The following is a 25,910-nucleotide window of genomic DNA, read 5'->3' as shown; positions in this document are numbered from 1 at the left end:
AGCCAAGAACGTTTATCGATAAAACCTGATAACATTGAAATCTTTTGTACAGCACTAAAGCCGCCATGTTTTGTGGCCAGATGACGTCACAGTGGCACGAAATTTTGGTTGACGTTTCATTTCCATAGGTTTCCTACTTCATTGGGTCTGGGCCGTATGCTCGTTTGTCTACAAAGGCAATAAAAAAAAAGTTTTCACGATTCCTTTTTCGCGCACATTAACTAAATAACTATATGAACTAACTAAAAATATTGCCGCAGCCGTGATCTCCTCGATTTCCATCATCGATACCTAGACGTCTTATCATATCAGTAGACAGTCAGTAAATGAACGTTCACGATTGTGTGGAGAGTTGCCCGATCATGGCGGCGATGATGGACGATCATTTGTTGGCCCATCATGGCCGATTGTGAAGAGGAGCCATTAGAAATAATTAAAATTACTTTTACGACTCAGTTCACCACTTGGCACAATATTTAAATGCCTGTGACTGGTAAACGAAACTGGTAGGTAAGTATTTTAAATATCAGAAATATTATAATGACAATAAGAAAGGAGAGATAATGCCATAAACATTATTTATAATTAATATTAAATTAGATAATTTATTGAAGTGAAACTTCTTTAGGCGCGTTGAGAGTAAACTTTAACTCGCGAAAGATTAGGGCTAGAGAGAAGATACGATTTAGAAAGAGTGAGAGTTAGAAAATAGCGTCTCGCGAACCACTCGACCGGAGAGAGGGAAAGGACAAAGCGAGCTCGGTTGTTATTTTTTTATTAATAATTTTACATAAAATATCTATCCAACCTTACATGCCTCAAATGTTTGAACATTTATAAAAAACTCGAAGTTTTTCTTTCAATTTGACTTCCCATATATTTCGAATAGTCATTAGTCATTACGTACCTACTATGGTCAGGGCCATAGATAATATACGTATTAAATTAAAAGAAATGGGGCTGCCATTACAGCGGACAGTGGTGTATAATATCTCACAGCTTAATTAAATTTTTTTCAAACATTAAAACATTAAAAATGTTGTATAATTTATTGGGATGTTATTTCATATCCCCAAAACAAATAAATTATTTTAATAATAGCCTGCTATTTCTTAAAATCCTCGACAGTCATGACTGAAAAAGTATTGGAGTTGCTTAAAGCTCAAACAAAACTGCAATTTTATTTTTCAGTCATAAGTTACAACTTAAAACATTTAGTTCTTCTAAAATTATAATCTAGTTCACTTATTTAATTATTTCTAAGTAGATTAATTTAAATAAATTAATATTATCTAAATACCTTGTAAATCTAATGGACTTAAATAACATTAAATTCGTGAGCTTTTGCTATAATACCTTTAAATAAGCAGATAAATGTACGAACGAATCAATTTGTGTGTCTTTTCGAATTAGTTGACAATAGGAGTGGGCGATATAAATCGTATCTAGATTCAATATCTATATATCGCAGCAATATCGTTGAATCCGATATCGCCCCGCACGAAATCTATATATCGATATCGGCCGATACACGATATTGCTCGATGTGATGCGCATCGGCATATCGTACCGATTCGTGAATCGAAATCTATATAACGATATCAGCCGATACACGATATTACTCGATGTGATGCGCATCGGCATATCGTACCGATTCGTTAATATCAGCAATATTCGTTTGGTTCGTATCGAATCGGCCAGAGTGAGTGAGCGCACGATAGGGATATCATGTGATGAATGAAACAGAAACAGGCATTATCCATACAATTGTAAACCTTATATTTAAGTCCATATGTCTGTAGATTATTCTTAGCGTATCAGCAGGATACAATTTAGGAAAGAAGTTTCAATTTTCGACCCTAACTTGAATGCAGTATAGCCTATTTGCATCGTTGAATTTAATTTCACGCGCTTTGACCTTGAACTACAATTTTTGGACAAGTGTTTATAAATACTTAAAAGTTTTTTGTGTTTGATTTTTAAAGTACACATTTTTCTATTTTTAGTTGAATCCAAATAATTGAGTTTATTTCTTGTGTTTCTATTAAACTTTTGAAATCTACACTCTTTTGGTATATTTTGTAATTTTAAATTAAGATACAAAATACTAAAAACTGAAAATAATGTAGCCAGTCCTAAGCCTGATAAAAGCATGAAGGAAAGTTTTTTTGATATTTTTATTTTCATGTTCTTTTTATTACTTTAAAATCATATTATAAATTGATATCAGAAAACCAACCGAATAACGTTGACTTAAATCTATATCTACTACGATATTATATCAGCGTATCGTTTCAAATCTCAAATATCATGAATCGAGAAAATCTACTAGCATCCATCAATATATAGATTCAGAAAATATATAGATTCAATATCCGATATTGATCCTCGATATATAGATACGATTCGATACGCGGCAAAACCGATATTACCCACTCCTAGTTGACAATCAATACAAAGAGTACTATATTTAAAAAAGTCGTAAATTGTAAATTAGGCAAATTAATAATAATAGTCATGTCTTTTTTCGTTTAACTTTTTTCTCTTCATAAAATAGTATCTGTTATAATTTCGTAATAAAATAGGTATTATATTTTAATTATTTAATTAAATTAATTATCACTATTGTACAGTAGGCCGTCCTGTATAACCCGTATCCGGTAAGGAATGGTGTGCCAGCTCCCTTAAAATCTGTTCAAATCCTTTACCGGTTGGCGATTGAAGGTTGTTGTTCTTCAATAAAGTAGAATTTAATTTTGTGGCTAAGTAACACATCTGTAAGATATAAAAATAAAAATGTCTAAATACTTTATTCCATTAAATATGCCCATAACCTATTAGCGTTTAAAATCGTTTTATTTGAGTAACTGTCATCGACCTCTGTGTCGTATACTATTTTTGTAATTGTTAGTATAATTGTTTTCACTGATAACTTCAACGAAAAGAAATGTCGTGTGTTGTAATAAAATAATCACAAATATAAAATTTTATGAATTTGTGTAATTATTGATCGTAAAGCGTATTAAGTTCTCTTTGGTTAATACCTATAACTATAATTAGTTACATTGTCCAAGGATTCCGGTAGCCGCAAAACACTTAGGAGAAAGTCTGGGTAGTTTAAAAAAAAATGTCTATTAGAGTACGGTTACAACTATGATGATAAATAATTTCTTGCCGCGAATAACTTACTAGTAATGCAGACATGAAGAGCAGTGCACCGAGTGCTACGGCGACCATCATCGAAGTGGCACAGGTGGCTTCAACAGGGGTCCTATGAAAGAGTTCTCCGGGCATGACCACTGTGTATTCTAGATTCTCCTTGAATCTCGTGAAGGGCGTTGTCGAGTTGTCGTTGACTAGCGCTGCGTGTGTAGCGTTATGCGTTTCCGGCAGTGACCTTCTTTTTCTTCCGTGGCCTGAAAGGAGGTATTAGTTTTTTTAATAATAATAATCAGACGATCTCATGGTTGATGCAAGGATAATCTGGTATCGAAGCCCACAAATGAAATTACAGCGTTGAATTTTAAAGTGATTATTAGAATTTTGCATTCAATGGTTCGATGAAATGCAAATTTCAAAGGCGTTCCCTGTGCCAAAACGAGAATGAATTAAAAGCAAACACGAAACGAAAAAAGTTGTAACCAAAAAAACATCCAGTAAATTATGCAGAAATTCTTGTTGTATTTTCATGTTCATATTTCGCGCAATATTACGGCATGGCAACTAGCAGTCGCTTCCCACATTCCCTCGCCGCCGAAATTCATAGGCGCCGGTAGATAATACAATTGGTATGTGCCGATACATTGCAAACCCAGTGCACGCCCAGCACTCAATCCGTGGACCCTGTTCATGTAGAATTAGTAGACAGTGAGGTAGAACGCAGAGCCTCCTTGCCACCCTCTGATGCGTTACCACCCGTCACCCCGATGGAAGTTAAAGACTTGATCAAAGACCTACGTCCTCGCAAGGCTCCCGGTTCCGACGGTATATCCAACCGCGTTATTAAACTTCTACCCGTCCAACTCATCGTGATGTTGGCATCTATTTTCAATGCCGCTATGGCGAACTGTATCTTTCCCGCGGTGTGGAAAGAAGCGGACGTTATCGGCATACATAAACCCGGTAAACCAAAAAATCATCCGACGAGCTACCGCCCGATTAGCCTCCTCATGTCTCTAGGCAAACTGTATGAGCGTCTGCTCTACAAACGCCTCAGAGACTTCGTCTCATCCAAGGGCATTCTTATCGATGAACAATTCGGATTCCGTACAAATCACTCATGCGTTCAACAGGTGCACCGCCTCACGGAGCACATTCTTGTGGGGCTTAATCGACCAAAACCGTTATACACGGGAGCTCTCTTCTTCGACGTCGCAAAAGCGTTCGACAAAGTCTGGCACAATGGTTTGATTTTCAAACTATTCAACATGGGCGTGCCGGATAGTCTCGTGCTCATCATACGGGACTTCTTGTCGAACCGCTCTTTTCGATATCGAGTCGAGGGAACCCGCTCCTCCCCACGACCTCTCACAGCTGGAGTCCCGCAAGGCTCTGTCCTCTCACCCCTCCTATTTAGCTTATTCGTTAACGATATTCCCCGGTCGCCGCCGACCCATTTAGCTTTATTCGCCGACGACACGACTGTTTACTATTCTAGTAGAAATAAGTCCCTAATCGCGAAGAAGCTTCAGAGCGCAGCCCTAGCCCTAGGACAGTGGTTCCGAAAATGGCGCATAGACATCAACCCAGCGAAAAGTACTGCGGTGCTATTTCAGAGGGGAAGCTCCACACGGATTTCCTCCCGGATTAGGAGGAGGAATCTCACACCCCCGATTACTCTCTTTAGACAACCCATACCCTGGGCCAGGAAGGTCAAGTACCTGGGCGTTACCCTGGATGCATCGATGACATTCCGCCCGCATATAAAATCAGTCCGTGACCGTGCCGCGTTTATTCTCGGTAGACTCTACCCCATGATCTGTAAGCGGAGTAAAATGTCCCTTCGGAACAAGGTGACACTTTACAAAACTTGCATAAGGCCCGTCATGACTTACGCGAGTGTGGTGTTCGCTCACGCGGCCCGCACACACATAGACACCCTCCAATCCCTACAATCCCGCTTTTGCAGGTTAGCTGTCGGGGCTCCGTGGTTCGTGAGGAACGTTGACCTACACGACGACCTGGGCCTCGAATCAATTCGGAAATACATGAAGTCAGCGTCGGAACGATACTTCGATAAGGCTATGCGTCATGATAATCGCCTTATCGTTGCCGCCGCTGACTACTCCCCGAATCCTGATCATGCAGGAGCCAGTCACCGTCGACGCCCTAGACACGTCCTTACGGATCCATCAGATCCAATAACCTTTGCATTAGATGCCTTCAGCTCTAATACTAGGGGCAGGCTTAGGGACCCCGGTAACCGTACTCGTCGAACTCGACAAAGAGGTCGACGTGCAACCTAACCCATGCATCAGCCCGCTGAGTTTCTCGCCGGATCTTCTCAGCGGGTCGCGATTCCGATCCGGTAGTAGATTCATTCGCGAAACAATTGCTCTTGAGTTGTTAGGTCTCCTTCGGAGGCGCTCGGGCAGTTGTTAGCAAATCCCACCCCTCTTGGCTGAGCCTTTGCTCGCCCACCTGTCCTGGTGAAACTGGAAAGGCCTTCGGGCCACCAGTAAACTTTCAATCATAAAAAAAAAAACAATTGGTATGTGATCGTTAGCGGTTTATTTTATAACATCTTTACATTATTGGCATACTTCTCCGAACGGTAAATCTTATTAAATTCATTAGTCGGAATGACATTAGGTATGTTCTAAAGATAGTAAGTAATTTGCATATAAGTGCATTATCTAAATGTTAGCTTGAGTTGGTATCACTATTTTGTTTGATTGACATTTTAAATATTCACAATTAAGTGTCTATGTTGCTTTCTTCTTTTTTTGTGATTTATTTATAAGGTATTTTATACGTGCTCTTCATAAGGTACCTTCTAGGAAATATTTCAATGATATTTTTGATAGTCCCAACTTTTACCCATTACTTATCCAAATATAACCGTTTACTGTCTATATTTATGGTTAGAAAAAAATGTTAAATAAATAATGGCAGTGTTGCCGCAATCACTCATAAAAAACCGTCTAAGTTAGGTAAATTTACTATTCAAGTTTATTATTAACAAACTGGAAATTTGGTAGGGGTCTACGGATTTGTTATGATTATTTAATACTAGTAGCCCATTAAAGAAAATACCATGTACGAAACCTGATGGTTCAAATAGGTCGAGGCAGTAGTCTGGTTGGCAGTCTGCGGCGTCCATGCAGGCTTTTATCTGCGAGTGTATCCATAACGTTGAGCGCTCCTTCATAGAAGCCAGCAGGAAAGCTTCAAAGTCCAAGAATACTTCGTTATGTCGCTCCCGGTAGCGCGCTGGTTGATGCGGGATTATCGAAGCGAAATCCCGATTGCGGCATCTATTACGCGAATAACAACAAATATGTTTCGTATACATTGTCATAGATTTTAAATTAAAAAAAAAAGTCATCAGAGTCTTGAAAAATTTTGAGATTGCTTAATCGACAATTATTGTGTTTTAAAATAGTTTGAAGTGCATTAAAAAAACCATTGCTGCCATCATGGTAGCCATTAAAAATACTATCATAATACATGGATGTCAAAGACATAACGGAGCCCTATTATTCTTAAGCTTCTTAATATGTGGTTCTCAAAAGAAAAAAAGGAAAGCCATGACAATGTTGCCTTAAAAAAACCGACCTTCCGCCATTTGTCTGAGGGCGATGTTCCCGTTGTGTTGTCCATGGGCTTCAGTGACCTTATTAACAATAGGCAGACAAGCTATCTATTGTTAAATGTGGAATATTGAATATTACTGATGTTTAATGTATTAGAAAACACACCGAGAGTTTTATTCGAATTTCTACTAAAAACTCTACTCTTGAACTGACTTTGTTATTGCTGTTTTGATTTGTGGGAATGGTTCGGTTTTTTTATCATGTCAATGGCACGTACCCGTCTTTAACGAGCAAAACGGATCCGGGTGCGTGAGGTCTGTCAGGGTCAGGAGACACGGCTACCTCCAGCAGTTTGATGTGCCGCCACGCTGAGTCGGGATTAATCCGTGCGCGTAGTTGAAGCTTCGTGCCGATTGGAACAGCCTGTTTTTTTTGGTAGTAAAAAAATGTATTTGCAATGAACTAATTAAAAAATCAGCACAAACAAAATGCACAATTCCTAAAACTAAGGCAACATGCTTTTAATGTAGGAAATCTTAAAAGCGAAAACGTTGAAGGTTAAGTTATTGAAAAGCAAACTTTGTAAATCACAGGGTTGCAAGTTATAAAATAATTGCGGAATTTATATTAATTAAAAAAAATCATTAATGTAGCATATCAAATCCGCCGGAGCATGCATTTAGACATTCAGGCTGCACCACAAAGCCCTAAGCGGTTGAATTATATTTGAAAGTGTAACATACACCCGTTACCTGATCGACAGGCAAATCAACCGAATGATTAGAATGTCTTGTGACAGGCGGTGCTTCCTTGTACAGAGCTACTTCGTATTCAAGACGTCCTGGCGTCTCCTCGACCACGCCGGACACACGGGCACCGTGGGGACTGAAAGCATGTCAAGGTTCTTCATTATTGTATTCCAATGTCTCAGGACTGACTACACATAAAATTGATTCGTCACTTTGGAATAATGTAAAAAAAAAACACAATTGTGATGTCTCCAACTTCAAAATCCCAAGTTGGATACATCACAATTTCAAATTTCGATATCGTATTTTTATATTGAGACCAGTCGCGGATTTAAACATTGTCGCCAGTTGGCTGTTTGAACTGTGTCACCGCAACACACCTCTACAATTCGGTAACCTAGTACACAATCGTATTAGTGACAGTTTTATTCTTTAATCAAATTGTAACTTTATGATTTGTGCATAATATACGTTGAATTGGTTGTGTGGACCTAAAAGTTTCTAGATGTATTAATATGAACAATTTGGGCTCCGAATTTGCTTCCCTTAAAATCTCCTAGCCTACTCAACTGGTGGAAGTGAATTCACTACAAGTTGAGACATGAAGGCAATATCGTATTTGTATTGCCTAGAGGTTTTTCCAGTAGGGTTTAATACATCTAGTGTAATTTCAGTGTGTTAGAGACATGCTTACTAATATTATTTTTAGTTGGCTTCAATAAAAGGAGTTTATTAATTTGACTGATTTTTCTATGTGTCAACCTCAGAACTTTTTTCTATTTGATCCGTGTGCCTATTTTATCTAAAGCTATTAGACCTGATTAGTAGGTTTTGATCTATGCTTAACAATGTATATTTACTACACTTCGACTACATTGATAATATTATTAGTATTTTGTTTTTTTGAAGTTGATATAATTTTTGTGAACTACATATTTGTATTAATTTAAATTTAGGAAATTTCGAGAAATAAAAAAGGTCGAATATATTTTATTGTCATGATTAAATGTTTCATTGAACTAGTGGTCCCGCAGTAGCTGAAATTCGACTATAATTAATTGGAATTGTAAGTTTGTACACTATAATGATTGTATTTTATACATCTATAATCACAAATTTCGCCAAGGCTACGCTATAAAAAAATATTAATAAAGACAAACAATATTTATTTTATTCCCAATTTGACCACGGACGTCAAGAACAAAAGTTTGACAATAAATAGTATGCATGCGTGTGTGCGTCGAATACATGGTATGTAGTGTGTGTAATTTTTTCTTTATTGATTTCATGTATCTTTTATGCATTATTTTACAAAAATATTAGCATTTTGCACTTCTTCTCTATATTCTCTATAAGTGTGGAAAATTTCATACTCCTCTGTCCGCGCAATTTTCGTAAAAAGGGATACAAAGTTTTTGGTTCACGTATTAATATATAGATACTCACAAACTTCCAGCAAAGCCTGCAGCTTTATTTTCAATAATTGTTGGCTCAGGGGGCTTGCACATGATGATCAACTCTTGATCGGACTGCATCACCACTCCGGGGAACTGCGGGAACCATACCCGGACGTGCACGAAGCCCTGGCAGATATAATAACGACTTTGACATCAAAAATATTATTGTGGAAAGTGCTTGAAAGTATGTAACGGCTTGGCTTTGCCCCTGGGGTTACTGAGTTACTAAGGTCCATGAACGACGGTAAGCATTCACGATCAGGTGGACCGTACGCTCGTCTGCCTACAAGAGCAATAAAAAAACGCAGCAATATAATACTTATGAAGAGTTCTTTCAGAAAATAATTTACCTATTTTCAAAAATATACCGAACGATTTTGTTTGTTAGTTAAAATACGTTGTTGCTTATTAAGCTATAAATCAATTTACCGGGTAATAAATACATAGTCAATTGAAACTACTGGGATTTGCAGCTAAGAGCAAGGGGACTTAGGTACTAGTCGCCTACACACTGAATAAATACTGTTGTACAATTAGATTCGACACTATGTACCGAGCACCAGTAACAAAAAATGCCATCGGTGTCGTGTGTGTTCTGTATTTCTTCTAACAAATCCATCGTTAACATAGCTGACGTCCACAACTGAAGAGCGGAAACCTATAATCTTCATTAAAATAAACCAACATGCCGATTCAGTTTTTTGTTTAGTTTTTTTACTAGATGATGATCGAGCTTTGCTCGTTTTTTTTTTTTTTTGTTAACGCCATCTTGTTGTCTTTAAAGTGGTTAGTTGCCCTCAATTAAGAAAAATAGTATTATTATTCGCCAATAGATGTCGGGAAGAGTTGATTATTGAAAACACAAATAAAACAACATTTTCTGAAAATAAATCGTAGCTAGATCGATTTATCGCCCCCGAAATCCCCTGTATACTAAATTTTATGAAAATCGTTGGAGCCGTTTCCGAGATTCAGATGATATATATATATGTATACAACAATTGCTCGTTTAAAGGTATAAGATTGAATAGTTGTTGGGTGGATGAGCTCACAGCCCATCTGGTGTTAAATGGTCACCGGAGCCCATAGACATCTACAACGTAAATGCCGCCACCCACCTTGAAATATGAGTTCTAAGGTCTCAGTATAGTAACAACGGCTGCCCTACCCTTCAAACCGAAACGCATAATGATTCACGGTAGAAATAGGCAGGACGGTGGTAACTTCCCGTGCGGACTTACAAGAGGTTCTACTACCAGTCAGGTGGATTAAGAAGATAACGAAAAGCTCACGATTTACAGAATACACTTTGCTATTTGACTTCTTTTTTTTTTATTGCTCTGGTGGGTGGACGACCTCACAGTCCACCTAGTGTTAAGTGGTTACTGGAGCCCATGGGCATCTACAACGTAAATGCGCCACCCACCTTGAGATATAAGTTCTAAGATCTCAGTATAGTTACGACGGCTGCTCCACCCTTCAAACCGAAACGCATTACTGCTTCACGGCAGAAATAGGTAGGGTGGTGGTACCTACCCGCGCGGACTCACAAGAGGTCCTACCACCAGTAATACATAATTAATAGCTCTCGAAGATTTAACTCAATATCCTTATAGGTGGTAGGAAGTATTGTAAGACCGCAAGGGTAGGTAGGTAGGTAGGTAAGTCATGCATCCGCTTTGAAGATACGTTAGTTCTTCTAAACTACAATCGAGAGAGACTTCGACCTGCTAAATAGCCTCAACCATCTCAATATATATAATTAAGTTACTATCATATTTAATATTCCTATTAATCGATATTGTTATTCTTAAATGTGTGTCAAAATTTAATATGTATTTGTATCACTCTTACCATTAATTTCTAATTACGATCTAGTTTTCCTGTGGTGACCTCATCACGCAGTATTTTTCCTAACGTTAATTATTTTTGCATCTTCCTTATTAACATTTCTATTTCGCAGATAATAATTAGTTATTTTTGTATTCTTTGTTTGAATATTTCACCCAAATATAAAAAGTGCTTTTTAGGTATATTCTGTCGGTTAATGTCATTGACTTAGTTCAAAGCTATTAGTTATATTGTAGTTCTGTTTTGAATATAATATCCAGTGTAGTAATATTTAAAATGTTTTTTTAAAACAGTACGGTATCGCCTTACAGACCTCAAATCTCAATCAATGAAGGTAGCATTAAAAAAATAAAAACTACTCAAATAATAAGAAGTACTTGAATGAAAAACCGCGGTATCAAATCGATGTGTAAATACGGTTACGTAACACACATACCTAAATGTCAAATGAAGTGTACATCAATGTTGACATCAATATTTGTGTGTTTACGTGAATACTATACCGGCCGCGGGCAGTTGTCGGTAAATAATACTTAAGTATGACTTTCTTCGTCGACTGTACACCTTACATTTCGTACGGTTGGTAACGGCACTGGTTATTATACGACAATGACACGGGCATCAGTAAAGTCCGTTTATGATTTTACATATTATAGATGAAACAACGGAAATCTCTCGGCGTTTTCACTTACATATTTGTTTAACTTTACGTATGTACAGAGAGTACAGTGGCGGATATGATGTCTAGGCTATCTATAAGCTCACCAATTGTTTTGTTATTAATTATTACAGATGACAACAGAAAGATAAAAATGTACAGTATACATATACATAATAATATCATATAATGCAAAACATATTTTTTTAATGTTATAAAATAATTTATAATTTGCATAAAACCAAAACACACATTTTTAACATTAAGTTAGATAGACAGAAACAGCAGTTTGGATGAGTTCCAGGGATAGGTGAATGTCCATGAACGACGGTAACCACTTACCATCAGTTGTCAGTCAATATTGAACCTATTCTATTTCGTGGAACTAAATAACGTTATTTTATCGCATTCTTTTCGAATGGACACGTGTGCCTGTGTACCGTCCTGTTTATCGGACTTACTCAGTTTATCGTTAATCAATTGCGAAGGAAAGTTCTGTTCTGCATCATGTCAAAACAGAAAATTAAAGTACTGTCATTAAGTGACAAACTTAAAATAGTGAATGCGTTTGAATCCGGAAAATCGCGAAATGAAATTCAGAGGGAGCATTAGCGAGAAACTCGGGTTAGTGAGAAACCTCTATAAGCGAGAATAAGATTGTGCTCCCTTGAGCTCTCTCTTATCCAGGTTTGACTGTATTAGTATAGATATAAAGGTTTACAAACATTTGAAGCACATACAAAGACTTTAAATAATACACTGATATTAAAATTTTACTATATATATTGAACAGTACTGTATTTTGGTAATTAAGTATATATTAAAATAACAATATTTAATTTAAAAGAAGTTAATCTAAATATATATAAATGAATTGCTGCTCGTTAGTTTTTTTTTTATTGCTTCGATGGGTGGACGAGCTCACAGCCCACATGGTGTTAAGTGGTTACTGGAGCCCATGGACATCTACAACGTAAATGCGCCACCCACCTTGAGATATAAGTACTAAAATCTCAGTATAGTTACAACGGCTACCACACCCTTCAAACCGAAACGCATTACTGCTTCACGGCAGAAATAGTCAGGGCGGTGGTACGTACCCGCGCGGACTCACAAGAGGTCCTACCACCATGCGGAATTTGAACCACATTTGTGGAAAGTACAAAAGATTATCTTGGCTTGTTGTGTTTATAATGCGTTTTGTTTATTTTTATGTGCTATACAAACGTTTACAAACATTTCAAACACATACAAAGACATAATGTTCATTTTAAATGCCCAGCGAAGCGGACGGGCTATAGCTAGTGTCACATAAAAATAAACAAAACGCATTATAAACACAACAAGTCAAGATAATTTTTTGTACTTTCCACAAATAGAAATATTGTTTTATGAAAACTTACGTTTCGTTTTAAAACGCCGCACCGTGAGAAATCCGTGATTTTGAGCCGATATAACAGGCCCGTGCCATCTTCCGCCTCTGGTCGGATCTGACAGACGGGGTCTGCGACCGGGTCAGTCGCGCGGTCGTCCGCAAACAAGGGCGCACCTCTGAAGCCCTCCGGCTTTCTCAGGAGGGCACTCACGGAGTCACGAAGCCCGGAGCCTCCCGTCGAAAATGTACACTGTATGTCTGTTACTGTGAAGCGTAAGAGAAAAAATAAGAAGATCTGTATCAAAATCGACGTTTGTTACTATAGAATAATAGTTTTTCATAGTTACATTTAACACATGTTTCTGAACGGCTTGTTTTTTTATAGAAACTTGTTAAACCTGGCCACGTTTCGTAATTTCAGAACTTTTCGCACCCCACGGTCAGTTGTTCCACAAGCAATGTGTTCTACCCATTCTCACTTCAACCTTCACCAATCCATTGCGCTATGTTGGTTACTATAATTACCTGCGAAGCCTTAGTTTCTAATTCGATCGCTAAGGAAAACTCTAAGCATAGCTCTTTGGGCGACTTTCAGCCCTGTAATAAGACCCATTGTGATGGATTCGGGAACTAATAACTACCAGCTGGGCCTCTTGATAGTCTACTCTACATCAGCTATGCTGCTGTCTCACTGATGCATGTTCCAAGAAGAATGCTGAGAGTCATTAACCTAGAACTTATCGAAGAGCTCAACGTACAATTTAACTTAAAGACATAGCCCATTGAGCTTTTTGCCGAATCTTTTCAGTGGGTCGTGATTCCGATCCCGTGGTAACATTGTTCTTGCTAGGGCTAGGGCAAGTCTCTCAAGCTGAGCTCCGTGAGTTCACCTATCAGTTCGGTTAAAACAGAATATCCCGTAGAGAATACTGGTAATAAGGTAGAAATAAAAAAGCTGCGAGTGTAGGTCTTTCTCATCTACAACAATAAAAGTCTACAGAAAAGTACTTTATTAACCACAAATAGCAATTAGTAAGTACGACAGACACATACCAACGTCACAATGGGAGAAGATTAAGTTATTGTAATAAGCTGAGTCACGTCTGGTTAACTAAGTAGCAAATTAATTAGTAACACTAAACGGTACCAATTAGAGAATACTAACGGGAAACACGACTGGGTAAAAGATCTCCGATCAAACGGTTAGATTGCAAGAACAATAATGTGGCCCAGTTTTCATTGCGTATTTTTAAAAAAAAAACACCGAGCTGACCCGCAAAACAAACAGTTTAATTCGAACAAACCAAGAAGGCTTGAGAATAAAATTTAATGTTCGTATGAAAGCCTTATTCCAATTTTGCACGGTACTTCGATTCATTGGAGCTTGTTTATTCAAAAACGTAAGCAACTGGTATAACCGACAGGGTAATACTCCGCTTTCACTATCGCTGATTGCAGGTAATGCATTGCCCCGTTGTTAATGACAGTACTGCTAAAATTCATAGAATTTGACCCGTTAAGTAAGGACGGTATCTGAAGACAACGTCAGATGTTTCTTCGAAAAAGTGATACGGCACGATAACCTCATGCCCATCTCGAACTACGATTTCGACCCAGGACACGGGTCAACGCATAGCCGCCATCAGCACACCTATGGGATCCTCCTGATCAACTCTCAGTGCTTTTAGGACACCATACACCGGTCACGTTTATGCGGTAGTTTTATCACATTCGGCCGAATTGCTTAGGAACGCATAGGGGACAAACATACAAAGATACATTCATTTTATAAACATAGAAGATTTTTATGGCTTGGAAGTTGAGAGAGAGACAAATGACGTCAGTGATTATTGTCTTACTTATCATAAAAATATTCGGGTCCATACGCATATACAGTACGGTGTGGTAAATTGTCTGTTAAATACATATTTTGTAAGTTTTGTTTTCCCATTCGTACTCATTCAGAGGAACGTAATTTTATCACTTCATAGATGATAATCATTTGACATTACAACACCGTTAATATACAAGTTACATTACTTTTTTGTAGATTAAATACACACTAAGTATCGAATTAAACAAAAGAAAGAACTTACCATCGTAATCTTGACCGAGCGCTGTCTGAGTCTGCAACAGTAAAGTTTGATTCAGTCGAATGAAAACAATCAGGTAATTAATTAAAACTTAAATTACAATGTAATACAGTATTGAGTAAGTAGTTCAATGGTCTCTTTAGCTGTTTATTTTTGACTTGTTACCGGAAACTATATTGACAACAGATTAACAAATTAAATACAAATCATTATTTCTATTGAACCAATACCTAATTAATACCAAAGTAATTGATTTTTGGTAACGTTACACGCCCTGAACAAAATTATTGATTTTGATGAAATTCTTATGGAGTTTGTTGGAGCCTTTGAAAATAATATAGGATTACTTTCATCCCATAAATAAGCACGGGTCTCCGCATCCGTGTATGAGGTATAGTCCATACAGGCGAAGCTGCAGGCACAAAGCTAATTAGACATGTAGCGTCTAGTTTGAAAGACCTGCGTTCATTATTTACGGTAAGAGAAAAATCATGTTGCTTCAAACAATACCGAATAACAAGCTAAAAGGTTTATCGTGTTTAATGAAAAACCAACAATAGCTGAGTAAATTAGTCTAAAATGGCGAATGTCTACTGATTTGTCTACTAAAACGTAAATTATATACCTCCCTAATAATTAAGTATTCGTTAAGAAAACATTAACAAAAAAAAATTATGCAGATTATACTTTCAAATTATACTACTACATAATCACGTGATGTCGTAGTAGGTACATAATTTATTACGTAGATAATTAGTACTGTAGGTAAGTTATAGTATCGAAGTAATTAGACTAATTTGGCTGGTATTCAAATAAGTAAAGATAAAGCTATGATAAGCTGTAAGTAAGTAGAATAGTACGAAACGCGGGTGCGAAAGGCAAGAGACCAAAGGGAATGGAGTGCATGTGAAGAGACCTATACTCAGAATTGGGTGAACACGGGTTGAAGAAGACAGAAGTAGAATAGTGAGGAATGTTCTAATTGGCATCGGTCATAATTTTGCCAAATCCTATCAGAAGAGAGTCACGTGTTGCCGTTTAATCTAGTTAAGCTAAAGCTTATAAGACTACTAGCGACCCGCCCTCGCTTCGCTTCGGAAACTGTGATTTGTTATTGATTTCTCCACTATTTAATTGATGTTATTATACATATAAACCTTCCTCTTCAATCACTCTTATCTATTAAAAACAAACCGCATAAAAATCCGTTGCGTAGTTTTAAAGATTTAGGTAAGCATACATAGGGATATAGGGACAGAGAAAGCGACTGATTTATACTATGTAGTGATTTGACAAACTTCGGCAACACCGAGTACATCTATAATAAATACGACATCGTGTGCGCTGGGCTATGATTTTATGTACGCTCGGTAATAAATCGGTAAATATATCGAATCGAAAATTACTATACCTAAATATAAAAATAAATCGGTAATAAACGATAGTAAACCGTCTGGTAATTTGTGATGCACATAGCGGCACAAGTAAATCTTTTACCTGGAAAATGCAATGTTATACTTTGCCGCAGCTGAGACCGTTATTCAGAATAAAAAATATCCGTGTTCCTCACACGTGTATTAAATTATTAATTAAGAAAAATAAACTCATAAGGCTAAAAATAAATCTTCTATAATTAAAGTAAAAAAATATATTAATGTGTGAAATTTTATAAAAAGACATTTTCTTCTAATAGTAGTTATGATTTTATTATATTTATCATAATGCATAACAGTAATGAGAAAGTAGTTTAATTAATCAATAATCAAAAGGCCATGCTCAAGAAAACGGTTGGAAACAAAAAAAAATGCACCAAAACAATAACATCGGAATGATTTTTTTTAAAACAAATGTAGAAAGGATTTAACGAATATTTGTATAACTCACTACTCTAGAATTGGTTTTAGGCGAAAAGAAAAGTTGATGTTTAATCAACGAAATCTCGACGATTTGCGGTTTGAAAAATAAAAAGTTCCACGCCATTAATTCGAATCGCGGACGTGAGCTCTCCGTACTACTGACGAATGAAAGTAGCACGGTTCTTCTATACTACAAAATCGACCCAAATCTGGTCTTTTAACGAATCACCCGTGATTACTGAACGAGCAATTTGGAAGATTACTAAAAAAATTCGGAAATCGCTTTGGAAAATGTAAAATTACGCGTTTGGTTATCAACCAAGGACTTATGGATTAGAATTATTAGTCAAAACCGTGATCTAGATCTAGACAAATTGGTTGGCTAATTGAAGCCCTACTAAGCTGAGGTTGTGCATCGTGCTTGACTACGCTTTTGCGACAAATTTCAAGATCTTTTTATCCAAAAAATAATCAAATGTTATAGTTTAAAGTGTAGAACATTAGTGGACACTTCTTTGAAAGAGCAGCGCGACACGATAAGTCCCTAATCGTAGTCGCCTTTAATTAAATATGTATTTCAGCCGACTCAGCCAAGTCGCAGTCGCCCTAATCATGTCCTATCGGATGCTCCCGATCCATTCTCGGGCTTTTAAGCTCTCCAAACACAGGTCACCGTTCTCATCAAACTCGCGAATGCGACTAACAGCTACTGAGATTTCACATGATCTTTTCAGTGGATCGCGATTCCGATCCGGTAGTAGATCCAGGTGAAAGACCTTACTAAAACTCCATTTAACGAGTGCGTGCGCCAAGCCTCAGTTCGCAAACTGTGGGAAACATCTGTTATGGCTATAATAAACAAGACTTCCACATGACCACGACTGCTCTGCCAAGAGTAACCGACTATGATTATGAGTAGATACATTCGCAAAGCAGCTGTTTTTGAGTTATTAGGATTCCTTCATGGACGCTCGGGAAACTTAGGAAATCCCACCGCTCTCGGCTGAGTCCTAGCCAACTACAAAATGAATTTGAATTTTGTTTTAATAATAGCTGATTTGGTTGCCGACAGGAGGATTATTCTCCACATATTTGGGCCTATTTAATTTAATACACACGATAATTAAATAAAAATTGTATCTGCAGACGTAAATGTTAAAATACTACCATATTTCATTGTAACTGATGCTAAATGAAGTACATTCATGCGTACTTTGATCGCATGTATCACATGACAGAAATATCCCATTAGGTTTCCTTTTAAATTGCACTAAATGGATATACGACTTAAATTTTGGACCAATAATGCTCAATAATGCATTATGTGGCTATCGGAGCCGAGTGACGTTAAGCACAACGAGAATTACGCCACCGACCTTGACACTTGAGGCTGAAGTCTCAATTGTCTTGTACAAGTGTACTTGCATTAGAAGTCGTCGTGCCCTAAAGGATAAGACGCCCTGTGCATTCGTATCGAGTCTGTCCACCCATAAAAGCAATAAAATAAAATAAAATAATCGTGATGAAGTAAGAAAAACAAACAAGTGACAAGGATTATTTCAATAATTTCTTCGGTTTTCGCCGTTGATTTAAATAAAACCACTTTTACGCTTTTACGGTTTAATTTCGCGTATCTTATTGTCATTGTATTATTTCCCATATTTCGAAGGCTTTACAGTTTTCGTAAGCTCGTCCGCGCAATAAGCTATCCAGTATAAAAGTTTTAATTACCTTCGATTGCTATTTAGGTCACCGGTGCCCTACGTGACGTACTGAAGTAAATACGTCGATTTCCTAAAAGACTGAAACATACTTTTAAAACAAAGGAAGACAAAGTTAGGCAATCCAGGCGCTTAGTAGAAGAAACCGACATAATTAATTACTTCAGTGTGCCACGTAGCGCATCGGTGACCTACACGGCAGTCAAAGGGTTTAGGGTAATTTTTGGAACGAAGTTCCTTATGGGACGACGCGGAGGGGTACCCTAACCGGGAAAAACGTCCGTAACATAAGATTTTTATTAGTAATGCACACAGTGTACGACTTAACTTTGTAATAATGTACAAAAAATAGCATATTTTTTTATCATTCATTGACACGATCTCAGAGCGTTCGTTTGCGCAATACACTAACTCTTATGCAAACAACCGTGAATGAAGTGTACCACAATAAGTTCGCACGTTACCGAATGACCGTAGGTTGTTGCGAAACCTCCAGTTTTATTTTCTTTATACCTCGAATAGAACTTAAAATTAACATTTTTATAATAAGGAACTTCGTTCCTATCCGGTGTCCCACGACACCCATATCTTTTTTTTTTTAATTGGATCCCATATAAGATTTCGTAAGACACAAAAAAGTGTAACAGTATTTTTATTTTGATGATTTGTAATATTTAAACCGTTAAGCGAACGGAAATCGTACAACGATAGACAATCTTATATCACAACGTTTGATTGCATGCAAAACGTACTGACGGTCAAACGGTTACTGTAAACGGTGCTACTCTGGTTATTGGGCGTGAAGAGATGTTGCTTATACGAAAAACCGAATTGGTTCTGCATTTTAATGAAACGGTTCTTAGAATGATATCAGGTTACGTTGTCTCACAACGATTAAACGATTATTTATGGTTTTCGTGAATGGGTGACGTGGGCACGTGGTGTTGCCTCTGCCGCTAATAGAGTTTCACACTCAATCGTGATCCCGAATGATTACCTACTGAAAATCGATTATCTATAAATCGATGTAACTTTGTTATAAATTCACGTATTGAAAATTGTAAACAATGACTAATGTGATTCGTTTGAGGCTGTATGTGATATCATAGGTCTAAAATTGTAGTAATAAATTCACTAAAGCACCACCTAAGTTTTTAAATGTTTTATTTTCCAAATATTAAAATCACCTAAGAATTTTGCGTTACGTTACTATTATAAATACGCGTTGCTACATATTATTTTAAATTAACACTTCCTTCATTCAAAGATTAGTCTCGGCAGTTCAGTTGACCCGCAGTCGGTTTGTTTCCCACGAAATAATCTGTAATATTAATAGTGAAGCTTGGACAAGATTAGACAACACAGGAAGAGTGTGACATATGTTCGTTGGAATCGAATATAAATTCATTCAACTGGCAAAAACATACACGTTATCGGTTCATAATCAATTTAAGAATGAAACAATATCTTCAAAGTAGCGGAAGTTGTGTGTATGGTTTTCGTTACATTTCCCAGATTATATTTAGGTTTAGTTTACATTTAGATTTAGATTACATTTTACATGCAAACCTGTTCACTGAATATCATTGTAATCAGACAAAATTGGACAATTGTCTAAAAATGGTAATCTTTAAAAATGACAATATAGTAGATTTTACATTTAATAGGCAACGTTTTGGTTTATCCCTGGCATCGCTAACGACAATGACAGACGGTAACTGTTTATCATTAGTATCGTCTGTCTATAGCAACAAAAAACTTGCTTAAGGCCCGTCATGACTTACGCGAGTGTGGTGTTCGCTCACGCGGCCCGCACATACATAGACACCCTCCAATCCCTACAATCCCGCTTTTGCAGGTTAGCCGTCGGGGCTCCGTGGTTCGTGAGGAACGTCGACGTACACGACGACCTGGGCCTCGAATCAATCCGTAAATACATGAAGTCAGCGTCGGAACGGTACTTTGATAAGGCTATGCGTCATGATAATCGCCTTATCGTTGCCACCGCTGACTACTCCCCGAATCCTGATCATGTAGGAACCAGTTACCGTCAACGCCCTAGACACGTCCTTACGGATCCAACAGATCCAATAACCTCTGCATTAGACACCTTCAGCTCTAACACTAGGAGTAGGCTTAGGGACCCCGGTAACCGTACTCGTCGAACTCGACAAAAAGGTCGACGTGCAACCCAACCCATACATCAGCCCGCTGAGTTTCTCGCCGGATCTTCTCAGGGGGTCGCGATTCCTATCCGGTAGTAGATTCATTCGCGAAGCAATTGCTCTGAGTTGTTAGGTCTCCTTCGGAGGCGCTCGGGCAGTTGTTAGCAAATCCCACCCCTCCTGGCTGAGCATTTGCTCGCCCACTTGTCCTGGTGAAACTGGAAAGGCCTTCGGGCCACCAGTAATGTTTCAATCATAAAAAATAAATAAAAAAAAGCAACAAAAAAAAATGTCTTCACTTATCGTTTCGCGAAGTACATTTACACCTACTATAAAAAGAATTGAATACGAAAAATTCAAGTTCACAAATTACATCCGACATTGAAATAAATTAAAAACAATCAATGCACAATGTGTGTGTACAAGATCGCCGTTACAATAATTGTTCGTTCTGCATAAAATTTACACGTAATTTATACGTAATTAATATGTAATAGTCACGTACTCTGCACAACTTTTTTTTATTGGACTTTGTGTGTTATGTAATGAAGTTGAGGCGTGACGTTACGCCTCAACGACCGTGATCACAAGAAACCTTAATTGCTTCTTGTAATGTAGCAAAAGCGTATATACCTACAAGAGTAGCAATAACTAACATTGGTGCAGTGGTTGATATAATAATACAATATCCGGGTTTAGATTTGGTCGCAATCAATCAGTATTTGTAAGATTTTTGGTGTTCAGTACGGCTCCTCTTGTTGACGAATGTATTTTCGGTAAAAGGAGAAAATCTTAGTTTTCGTTGATGAAAGTAGGTGTGATTGTATTTGTGATTGTACTGCCATCGTCAAATAAATCAGGTATCTTTATCATGCCTTATAGCCGGAGCTTATATCTACAACGTAAATGCGGCCACTCACCTTCAGATATGAGTTCTAAAGCCTCAATATAGTTACAACGGCTGCCCAACCTGTCAAACCGAAACGCATTACTGCTTCACAACAGAAATAGGCAGGGTTATTGTACCTACCCGTGCGAACTCACAAGAGGTCCTACCACCAGTAATTACGCAAATTATGATTTTGCAGCTTTTTACCTGACGAAAATCAAAACGACGGCGCTCAATTTGACACTCTAAGCTACCTAGTTTTGAACGAATTAAGAGCGATCACTATCGTAGTTTTGTAGCAAAAAAAGTAATTACCTTGCGGCGAAAATAGATTAATGGTGGTGCGAACCTATTAAGTAGCGCCAAATCAATGAATATAAGACCGTCTAAGCCAACAAAATAAAAAGAATCAAGCAAGAGAACAACCATACTAACTTAGTGCTTTCGGATCTATTGCTTCCATATCATTGATATATAAAAATTTTCATACAGTTTTTTAATACATCAATGTTCCATATAGGTTGATTTACCACAGTGAAATAAGTAACAAACAGTGAAAGTCAGAATGTAAAAAAAGTTAAAAAAAATCATATAAGGATTTTGACACGGATCGCGACGCGAACGTGCTACAAAATCCAGTTCTTGAAGTTCAAAAATGGTCACAGCTGATAACAAAAAAGATTATAATCAAACACACGTCGTGTACTAATTGACTTGCTTTTAGTTTTTTTCAAAAAATATGTTTTGCGTGACCTTTCTCGTTTTTCATTGCACTGTAGAAATGTAGGTTAAGTCGGATGTTTTTTAATTTGTTAAAAAGAAAGGCTAAGACCGTTATAACTTATTTCTAGCTAATAAACTTACATCTATTTTATTGAATACAATTACGAAGCATCGATTAAATAATATAATTATCAACGCCAATATGTAGGTACTATTTATAATTTTTAATAAATTAAATAATTATTAACAAAAAATTTTAACAAAGTTTTAATACATATAATAAGACGTGCACACTAAATTTTAAATGATGCCATATCGTTCATGCGTATATATATAGTTTCGTAAAAAACTGTATTTTAATTGAATTTAATGCAATTTTATAATAATTAGTTATATATTATTTTGAGAATAAACACAACAGGACGTGGAATTAAAACATTAATAAAATTATCAAAGAAGCTCTTCTTGTAAAACCACAAATATTTCATATCATGTTTTTACGCGTAGCTGTGAGTCATCTAAAAGTGAAATTTCATGCACGGTAATAAAGAGTTTCATTTTGTACGTGACTGGTTATGATTAGGGTAGAATTTCCTAAATACGTACCTACTTACATACGTGATCGAACGTGTCTGCGAGTTCTGCGTCTTTTCCCATTATACCGATGATAGAACGGTGATTAACCTGACGGGTCGATGAAGTGATTATAATACTGTAATACCATTCTAGTCTGTACTGAGACTGATTTGTATATTTGTGTTCTCGTTTCGGAAGTTGTTAACATCGATGACCGGTGATTTCGCTATGTTGAATTTTTATATTATTTACCGTTGAAATGTGGGTGGTACCTACTTGAAATTCTAACGTACACTACAGTGTAACATTCAAATCTATCATGTGTAATTTATTGTGTTATTCTAACCTCAATAATTTATATCTATAGTAGTAAATTTTAAATATTTTTTTTCAGTTTTATTAAACTAAATCCTTTGGCGAATGACGGAATGAGATAAACCAGAAAAAGGTGGTCACAATTATTATTGTTAAACAATAATGTTGATCCGAGCGGATTTGTGAAAGCGCGCGAATCGTAATTTTACACCGAGTGTCGGTGTCGTCCGATTTTTTTGAACTTCGCAAAAATCTACCAACCGTGAAATTTAATTTTCTAAGCGCTCTCAATCCAGTCACGTAAGTAATCAGAATGATCATTGGTCTCAATCCATTTTAAATAATTAAATCAAATTGAAAATTCGCGTTATTGCGTGGATGCGGAATATTTTACTTAAAAAAACAGGCTCACTGATTTACTTTCTCCTTTTCTCCGGGTGAGTAAATTATGTTTTTGAGCTGGCAATACACTTTCAAAATACGTTCTTTTCCTACTTTTATCCTAACAGTGTTCGTAATAATTAAATTAATTATTAAGTGAATTTATTCACTTTAGTTTATATTCAGCCAGAAACGATTTCACAATTTGTCGCCAAAATCTTTCAATCTTTTATTTTTACTTTCGCAGGTAAACCATTCTTGATCCATCTGATGGTGATTATCACCAGTAGGCCCTCAGTCCCTATCTTTATTGCAATGTGATAACCGGCCTCGTCATGCTTTAAGCCTTAATTTTTTTTTTTTTAAATAGCTCAATGCTGTCCAGTGATTCGTTGAGAATTATACCGACGTTACAAATTATGTACCGTACAATTGTCATGAACGATTTCAACGAATGAGAAATAAAATTGTGCGATAAAAATAAAAATATATTTCTATTTATCAAACATTAATTTCAATAAAATTGGTGGATAAAGCGGATTATGAGATCGAATAGGTAAATAAATGTCATGCCGTCTTTTTTTTATTGCTTAGATGGGTGGATGAGCTCACAGCCCACCTGGTGTTAAGTTACTGGAGCCCATGGACATCTATGACGTAAATGCGCCACCAACCTTGATTAATAAGTTCTAAGTTCTCAGTATAGTTACAACGGCTGCCCCACCCTTCAAACCGAAACGCATTACTGCTGCACGGCAGAAAAAGGCAGGGTGGTGGTGCCTACCCGTGCGAACTCACAAGAGGTCCTACCACCAGTAAATTTTGTTAATTTTTGCCCGAAACCTACCAGTCTTGTGATACGTACGTATTGTGATATGTCCTACCACATGTAAAAGTAAGATAATATAAGTGAAAAGGAATACTTTTTATAATTTTATTGTAGTTCTAAAGGTACTTTAACATATATATATATAGATATGTGCACGAAAATAATCGTGCATTATGCATTTAGGTATTATATACATATTTATATAAAAATCGGAGGTTGAAGTACTTGTAAAATGAAATGTATCGAGAGAACTGAAGCATCTTACAAAATTTAAAATATATTGTGCAAATACTTTATGCCCAATAGATTTATATTATCGCTGGATAAACAAAAAATAAACATATATCTATCTAAATTACTGAATAACAGAGAAGCCTAGTGCTAATAGACTACCTATATGATAAACGTAACGTATTTCATTTATTTCATTAGTCTAGCTATTCAAAGGGGGAACGCTGCCAGTATCTTCGGAATCTTGCCTAAAAGGACTCATTTTAATAATATATTTTACTTATTATATTATATTTTTTTTAAGGTTTTTAGTTTTAGGTTCATTGTTCTAGTAAATATTTTATTTCTTTATAAATAAATAAAAATTCATTTAGTCATGTAAATAAAAAAATTTAATGTCTATATTATCATGTGTTAGAATTAATAATAATGCTCATTTTATTACAAACCTGACAAATTACTTTGCTTAAAGAACAATTAAAATAGCGGTCGTTCATATATCAAACGAAGATATATATATCAAACTAGCTGACCCGGCAGACTTCGTAGGGCCTCGATCGATAAATAAAAGACCTAAACTTTTGTATAAAATAAACTTAAAACAAACAAAAGGAATCCGTCCGACGGGGGACACATCAAAGGAAAAATGAAATTGTTATTTTTATTTAATTCAGAGCATTTTCATATATATCTACCTTTTAAGCCTTCACTGGACTTCCACAAGTAATTCATGACCAAAGTTAGCCAAATCGGCCCAACCGTTCTCGAGTTTTAGCGAGAGTAACGAACAGCAATTCATTTTTATATATGTATAGATAGATATAACGAGTTATTCACTCCTATCGATATGTAAATAAAGTAATAAGCGATAACGTGTGATGAGTGACATACCAGTATAAGAAGCACGAGAGCGCAGTGGCCGGCGCGCGTCATGCTTGCGGTCTGCCACACTCGAGTGCGGAGCCAACCGTTAAGCCTATCTGCCCCGATTACCTTACTGAAGTGAATAGTATACTACAAAAAACTTGGTAAATTGCTGCCCATCGAAATAACAACGAAAAATAACGAAACAATCCAATAAAAAAAAAACACTTTGATAATTTTTACTCTTCAAAGTCACTGGGTTAACTTAGTGTAGACGTAGCTTGATTATTTTGAATTCGACCGATATTGCCGCGTATTAAATGCGTGTCTGCGTGAAAGCCGCGTGGTGCGCTCACGGGGTCTCAACTCTGGACTGCGCTGAGCCGCACTCGTCTTGCGCTGTTGATGATGGTGGAACAGTT

General features: G+C 36.8%; 1 protein-coding gene across 4 annotated transcripts; it reads right to left on the bottom strand.

Moving 5' to 3' along the window:
• Positions 1–759: 759 nt before the first annotated feature.
• Positions 760–25,910, bottom strand: LOC105842372 (uncharacterized). 4 transcript variants are annotated; one of them, XM_012694943.4, is made up of 9 exons: positions 25,516–25,910; positions 14,942–14,972; positions 12,874–13,109; positions 8,951–9,087; positions 7,499–7,640; positions 7,033–7,178; positions 6,256–6,476; positions 3,190–3,416; positions 760–2,775 (listed from the first exon to the last, which is right to left on the bottom strand). In XM_012694943.4, the coding sequence occupies exons 1-9, from the start codon at positions 25,555–25,557 to the stop codon at positions 2,623–2,625; spliced, it is 1,335 nt and encodes a 444-aa protein (XP_012550397.1). In that variant the 5' UTR covers positions 25,558–25,910; the 3' UTR covers positions 760–2,622. The 4 variants fall into 4 exon arrangements, with proteins under 4 accessions (XP_012550397.1, XP_062527123.1, XP_062527122.1 ...); XM_062671139.1 differs by having other exon boundaries at positions 6,268–6,476; positions 25,516–25,908; XM_062671138.1 differs by having other exon boundaries at positions 7,508–7,640; positions 25,516–25,907.

Source organism: Bombyx mori, chromosome 11, assembly GCF_030269925.1.
Source record: "Bombyx mori chromosome 11, ASM3026992v2".
Taxonomy (NCBI): domain Eukaryota; kingdom Metazoa; phylum Arthropoda; class Insecta; order Lepidoptera; family Bombycidae; genus Bombyx; species Bombyx mori.
The sequence above is the reverse complement of the archived record's forward strand: the minus strand, read 5'-3'. Positions and strand labels throughout refer to the sequence as shown.

Coding starts and splice junctions, on each gene's coding strand:
- LOC105842372 (XM_012694943.4), bottom strand. CDS start 25,557: ATGACGCGCGCCGGCCACTGCGCTCTCGTGCTTCTTATACTG. Junction 14,973..25,515: donor CTCTCGTGCTTCTTATACTG/GTATGTCACTCA, acceptor TTACTGTTGCAG/ACTCAGACAGCGCTCGGTCA. Junction 2,776..3,189: donor TCTTCATGTCTGCATTACTA/GTAAGTTATTCG, acceptor TATATCTTACAG/ATGTGTTACTTAGCCACAAA.